This window comes from Argopecten irradians, unplaced genomic scaffold, assembly GCF_041381155.1.
Source record: "Argopecten irradians isolate NY unplaced genomic scaffold, Ai_NY scaffold_0019, whole genome shotgun sequence".
Classification (NCBI taxonomy): Eukaryota; Metazoa; Mollusca; class Bivalvia; order Pectinida; family Pectinidae; genus Argopecten; species Argopecten irradians.
This window is the reverse complement of record NW_027187486.1, coordinates 67,419-74,288: the sequence shown is the minus strand read 5'-3', so window position 1 is coordinate 74,288 and position 6,870 is coordinate 67,419. Positions and strand designations below refer to the sequence as shown.

General features: G+C 50.4%; 1 protein-coding gene across 1 annotated transcript in view; it reads right to left on the bottom strand.

Annotated features, from left to right (window-relative positions):
- Positions 1-5,876: 5,876 nt before the first annotated feature.
- LOC138311373 (high mobility group nucleosome-binding domain-containing protein 5-like) overlaps positions 5,877-6,870 on the bottom strand; it is a 31,833-nt gene continuing 30,839 nt past the window's right edge. Inside the window, exon 6 of the mRNA XM_069252775.1 lies at positions 5,877-6,073. Within this exon, the coding sequence (XP_069108876.1) occupies positions 5,877-6,073 (197 nt within the window). The remainder of the gene's footprint in view (positions 6,074-6,870) is intronic.

Sequence of the window (6,870 nt, the reverse complement as noted above, 5' to 3'; positions counted from 1 at the left end):
CTATTCCAGCACCTGCTAAGAAAAAAAAAAAAAAAAATAAATGCACTGTATATAACCCCTTCCCCCACGCCACTGAGCCGACCACTCACCTAAAATCGTCAGTATTGACGGCTGGTGATCAACCAAAGAAGAAGAAGAAGTCTGTATCCCATTGCGTTCATACCACCTTTAACGCAATCAAAACACTGTTCAATCTCTATATATTTTACGTTTTTAATTGTCGTTGTAATGCCTGGTATATCCCGCTCGGGTCAGCGTCAGGGGTCTGCTCATGGGTGTTCCCATTTCTATGAGGAACGGGACCGACCCACATGATGCATGTCCCCTATGTCGCCCTTGTCATGAGTCCTCTCCATGTGAACTTTGTCCAGTTGCTGAGGCTCATGGCCAGGCCAGCATTACACCAAGGCGATCTTCATCCTCTCGTAAGAGGGATTCGTCCTCATCTTACGGGAGGAGAAGGAAGCAGGCTACTAGTTCTGTTTCTGTTCCTGTCTCGGTAGTTCCTGTCTCTACAGGTTCTTCTCGAGATCAGGGGGTGGTCCCTCCTGTCCAGGATGTTCCTAGAGTAGGGGAGGGGCAGCCTGACCCCGACGTATCTCGGTCTAGGGTCGAATTGGCTGGGAATGCTCGTAGGCTTCCATGCTTGCCTTCGGGTAGGGACTACCAGCTGCCGGTCTCTGACGTTGTCAGCGGCTCCGGCATTCCAGGTGGTGTTGCTGTTGGGGGCAGTCTTGATGCCGGACCTATTCGTTCGAGTCTGGGTTCAGGGACTACAGACTTCCTTTCTGGTTTGTCCGTTTCAACTGGGATTAGTGATGCGCAGCTCTCTAATCCCGGCATCAATTCTGGTCCAACTTTCCCTCCCGTCCAGTTACCTGGTCCCGGTCCTGTTAGGTCCGCTCCTGAGTGTGCTGGCTCGGTTTTCCCTGGGGGTAATCCTCAGGGTCCTGGGTTTGTTGGTCAGGTGTCCGATTTTCGGCCTCCTTTTCCCCCTGGCTTAGGGTATACGGGTGCCTGCGGGCAACCATCCTTGGGCCGCCCAAACAAGCCTGCGGATGGTTTTGGGTTTCAGCAGCATCCCGGCAGTTATGGGCATAGCCCATACATGTCCGGGTTTCCACTTGGAGGGAGTGGTGGTCCAACCTCGTCCTTTGGGCAGGTTGGCCAGCCCCAGTCTCAGGCAGGCCAGTTTGGCTAGTGCTGGGGTCACTCCCAACCCACGGGACCTTTTCCATATTTTCAGGGATATGGTTTTAACCCCATGGCTATTCCTTCTTGGAACCCTTGGGGTTTGGTCTCTCCCTCGCAGAGACCTGTCAGCTGTTCGGTTGCCCCCCCCCCAACCTACTGCTGCTTCGGGGGCCGTTTCGGCCAGTCCTAGGAAGGTTCGCCGGACCTTTAGGACTTCTGCTTCTCGTGCAGTCCCGTTTGTCTCCGAGTCCAAGGATTGAGCTTCGTACGTAAGGTCAAAGTCCTCAGCTTCTGTGGTTAGGAGTTCGGCTCTTAAACGCCACTTGTTGGAGCATGCTCAGGAGAGTTTTCCTGAGTCTGTCTCTTTTGCTGGCCCTATTCTCCCTGTTGGGACCTTGGGTCCAGGCAACGAGGAGGATATGGACTGTGAGGTCGTGGGTTCAGCAGAGGATGATGATGTTGTTCATCTCTCCCCTGGCTGCTCTGATATTGATCATTCCGGTTTGTCGGATGCAGATCCTCAGGTTGAGGATTTCCAGGAGGAGGGTGACCTCGAGGCTGCTGAGGTGGATGCCCAGCAGGTTTTGTCTGGGATGCGGCCCTTAGGGCCGATGTATCTCGGATTCTCGGGGCGGAGGTTTGCCCACCACCTTCCGCATCATCCATCCCAGAGTCCACCACCCTTTTGGGTTCTTTGGTGGCTCCACGGGCATCTGCTCAGTCAGATCGCTCACTGCCAGAAGGCACTATTGTGTCTTCAGCTCTGGCCACTGCCCAGTCTCGAGTTATGGAGAAGAATTCTTCTTCATCTCGCACGCCTTGGTTTGCCGGGATGCAGCTAAGTGTTGGTGATTGATCAGAGGTTCAGGCCTCTGATTCTGCCATTCACGATGGACTGCTGTCCTCTCAGCCAGCTAAGCTGGAGTCTAGAGAATTGGCAGCTTGGTCCGGCAAGTCAGTGGACCAGGTGGTGTTCGGCTCCAAGGAGCACCACAAGTTGGAGAGGCTGCTGCGCCTTTCCATTCAAATTCTGTCTTGTATAGACTTTCTGACGGTTAGTCTATATAGGGTATCCGATGTGTCTGAGGGTCGGATATCTGAGACAGAGCAGGCCGACATTCAGGACAGAGTTACCTCTGCCTTGAACAGGGCATTGAGAGCCTTGGCGTCTTTACAGGTGTCATTGCTCGCCAATGTCTTGTTGGCTAGGCGTTTTTCTATGTTGAAAAACCGACCAGTCGAAGAGCCTTACCGGTCCCGATTGTTGACTGCCCCCTTCTCTGGGTCCACTCTTTTTGGAGGGACTCTTCCTTCTGTTCAGAAGGATTTGAAGGAGGACTCGGTCGCTTCTGCCCTTCTTTTGAAGAGATTGCAGACCGTGAAGGCCAGTACCTCGCAGGGGTCCGTGCCTCCCAAGAAGAAGGCTAGAACTTCAGCTCCGCAATCTACTGCTCAGCCGAAGTCGAAGCCTTACTTCAAGGGCAACAAGGGGAAGGGTAAGAAGGGCAAAAACCCTCCTGGGGGCAAGAAGAACAGTTCCTGACTCTTTTTCCCCCTCCTTAGCCATTCCAGACAAGGGGTCTGTTCTGGAGGACTCCGCTCCTCCAGTTTTAGATTCCGGTCCTTCTCCCGCAGGATTCAGTTTCGGGTTAGGAAGCGATTCTCCCGCCTGGGAGGGTCTCGATCTTCCTCGTCCCGATCTTCCTGTAGGAGGTCGTCTGTCCTCCTTCCTCCCAGAGTGGAAGGAAATCACAGAGGACACATGGGCCCTGTCGGTCAAGGAGGGGTTGGGCATTCCCCTCTTGCAGGATCCACCCTTGGCATCAAGACCTATCTTCTTCCCTCCTCCGGGGGATCCAGAAAAGGCACTTGCCATCCAGGAGGAAGTAAGGACCATGCTTTTAAAGGGCGCGGTCGAGGAGGTGCCTATGGCGGAATGCACTCCGGGCTTTTATTCCAGAATGTTTCTGGTTCGAAAAAAGTACGGAGCTTGGCGTCCCATCATAGATCTAAGTGTCTTCAACAGGCACGTAGATTCTCCTCACTTCAAGATGGAGACTCCACGGAGCATCATAGCTTCGGTGAGAGAGGGGATGTGGGCTACTTCAGTAGATCTGAAGGATGCCTACTTCCACATTCCCATCAAGAAGTCGGCACGGAAATTCCTCCGTTTCACTTGCAACGGGAAGGTTTTTCAGTTCCGGGCCATGCCTTTCGGGCTCACGACAGCTCCTTTGGTTTTCACCAAGCTGCTGCAGGTTGTCGTGGGGTTTCTGCACTCAAGGGGAATAGATGTTCACATCTATTTCGACAATTCCCTCATGCTCCACCTAGTGCGGGAATCTTTGGTGCAGAACACCCGTCTGGTCCTGAAACTTTTGCTCAAAGTCGGCTTCATTCCTTCCAGAGAGAAGTACGAGGTCTCCCCTTCTCGAGACTTTGTCTTCCTTGGAAACCGTTTCAACACGGTTCAGGGCATTGCCCTTCCACCTTTGGAGAAGTTCGAGAAGGCCAGAAATCTTGCTCTGACTTTCATCGGTTGGTCACACGTCCAGGTGCATTGGTTTCTCAGTTTTCTGGGTTATCTCAACTCCCTGGCAGATGTAGTCCCCCTTGGGAGACTTCACATCAGACCTCTCCAGATGTTTCTCCTCGCGAACTGGGTTCCTGCCAGCAGGGAATGGGAAGCTTGGCTTCCTCTCAACCAGTCCGTGAAGGAGTTTGCACGGTGGTGGACTCTCAAAGACAATGTTCTACAAGGGGTTCCGTTGTCCAAGCCAGCTCCCACCATGACCTTGTTCACGGACGCGTCCATGACAGGTTGGGGGGCTTACCTCAATGGCCATTGCCAGTCGGCGGAATGGTCTGGGGATCAGCTCTCCGAGCACATCAATGTGCTGGAGATGAGGGCTGTTCTGTTGGCTTTGCAGGCTTTTCGAAAGATTCTGCATTCCAAGGTGGTTTGTGTGGCTACGGACAACTCGACAGTTGTCGCGTATCTGGAGAGACAGGGGGGAACAAGGTCCCACGTCTTTTGTGCCCTTGCTATCCGTGTTCTTCTTCTCTGTCAGGAAATGCAGTTGACTATTTTAGTCAAGCATCTTCCAGGCAGGTTGAATGTTCTGGCGGATACTCTCTCCAGGCGCCGCCAGCCGGTTCTGACAGAATGGCAACTAAATCCCTCGATCTTCGAGGGCATTTGTCAGGTGTGGGACAGGCTTCATATAGACCTTTTCGCCACTTCCCTGAACAACCAGTTGCATACCTTTGTCTCTCTGGTGCCAGACCAATTGGCTTGGGCTGTGGACGCGCTATCTCTGGATTGGGAGGGGATGCAGGCTTATGCATTCCCTCCATTCAACCTGGTGGGCAGGGTTCTACAGAAGTTTCGGACGCATCATTGCTCCCTCCTTCTGATAGCGCCCCTGTGGCCGAGACAACCCTGGTTTCCGGAGCTCTTGTCGTTTCTGGTGGATGTTCCTCTGGTTCTTCCACCCAGATTCAATCTCCTGCGCCAGCCTCGGTCACGGACGATGCATTCACGTCCCGAGATCCTCCACCTTCACGCGTGGAAGCTATCTCAAGAGGCCTCGCTCAAGCAGGTTTTTCTTCAGACGTGTCAACCCGCATCGCCCGATCAATTAGGTCTTCCTCTTCTGCCGTCTACCAGTCACGCTGGAAGATCTTCTGTGATTGGTGTAACGGCAGGAAGATTGATCCGATCAAGGCTTCTGTCCAGCTGATTGCAGATTTCCTTCTCTATTTATTTAGGGAACGGAATCTTGCCTCTGGTACTATTGCGGGATACTGCACGGCTATTGCCAGTGTACTTTCTTTTCATGATAGACCAGAGGTAGGGTCTTCCACCTCATTGTCTGCTTTGATTAGGGGCTTCAGTCTGGACAGGCCTAGGGTACGGCAGTTAGCTCCACAGTGGAACCTAGCACTTGTGTTAGAATCACTTAAGGGGGCTCCTTATGAGCCTTTGGGGTCTGTCTCCCTAAAGTTTTTAACTTTTAAGACTGTCTTCCTGCTTGCCCTTGCCTCAGGCCGTAGGAGGAGTGATATCCATGCTTTGTCTGTTCACTCTTCGTGCCTTCGTTGGGCTAGAGATAGCTCTGCCGTTACCCTTCTCACTGATCCTGCCTTTTTGGCAAAGAATCAGGTTCCTGGTTTCTCGCCCGATCCCATTAGGATTCCTTCCTTGACAGTCTCTGTTGAGTCTGAGGAGAATGATAAGTTGCTGTGTCCCTGTCGAGCACTTAGGTTTTACCTTGATAAAACTAGGGGAGGGAGGTACTCGATCTCGTCTATTCTTGCCCATTAAACAGGGTAAGCAGGATATCTCCTCCCAGTCCATTTCCAGATGGATATGTCAGGTGATCAAGATTGCTTATGAGCAGTCTAATGATCTATCTCTGGCGAAATGCAAGGTGAGGGCTCATGAGGTTAGAGCCCTTGCAGCTTCTTTGGCTCTCCTAAATGGGTCCTCATTCCAGGACATAATGTCTGCTGCCTTTTGGCGTGGTCAGTCTACTTTCACTGACTTTTACCTCCGGTCCCTGTCCTCTCATTCTGAGGGACTGTTTTCCTTGGGTCCAGTTGTGGCGGCTCAGTCTGTGACTGTCCCTCCTCCCTAGACATGGTATTTATTTTTGGTTTTAACTGTATGCGGGCAGGCATCATGATGGAACTCCTCTTTTCTCTGAAAGGTATTCATTTTTTATCCCTTTCCTTCGGGGGTTCCTGCATGGAACCACTTTTTTATTCTCCCTACTGGGGCTTGTCTCCTGGATTTGCCGTTTGATTGGGCTGCCTGGCCTCGGACTCTCCACTACGGTAAGACGAATTTGCATACTAAAGTTATGGTAACGTATTACTGAAATGAAATTGGGGTTTTTCAATGTAAAACCAATTTTCATGATGTAATACTTACCATAACTTTATGGAGTCCCACCCATCTGTTTCCTCCCCTTTCCTCCTCAGCCATTTTGCCCCTGTGGCTCCATAAAGGGTTTTTGAGGAAGGGAGACCACTCTATGTTACTCTCGTTGAGTATGAGATGAGGTACGGTAGGGAGACGGGATTCTCAAATCTTATGTTTGTTGGGGCTACAAAGATGGGTGTAGGTAGCGTATTTGCATACTAAAGTGATGGTAAGTATTACATCATGAAAATTGGTTTTACATTGAAAATTCCCAAAACTGTTTATTATCTACCGAGAAAGCCTAAGGTATCACGTGAACAGTATTGATAGTACTAGTGCTTGATACACTGGGGCTCTTTAGGGGTAATTTATGAAATTACGGGAAATTATTGTGGAAGAGTAGGACTATTGTAGTAGCGTGACATATACTGATGAATGATTTCGTTAAAACTCAGAATGAAACATATATTTCAATCTAGTTGAAATCCAGACGATTACGGATGGTCTGTGAGTTCTCCCTTGGTTTTTTTTTCAACTGAGAATTTGCCATGGTCACATGATGGTGTTTCGGATTTTCCTCGTGATATATGCGCAGTTTCTACTTACGAGCAATAATTTATGTATTTTAGGTGAGACCGGCACAAAAATAGTTTTGCAGTTTTTCGTGTATTATTTTAAATTGCTTGTGGGTACTTTTAAATTTAATAATTAAAAGAAATTTTAAGTTTTATGATATATAATAAGTTCCA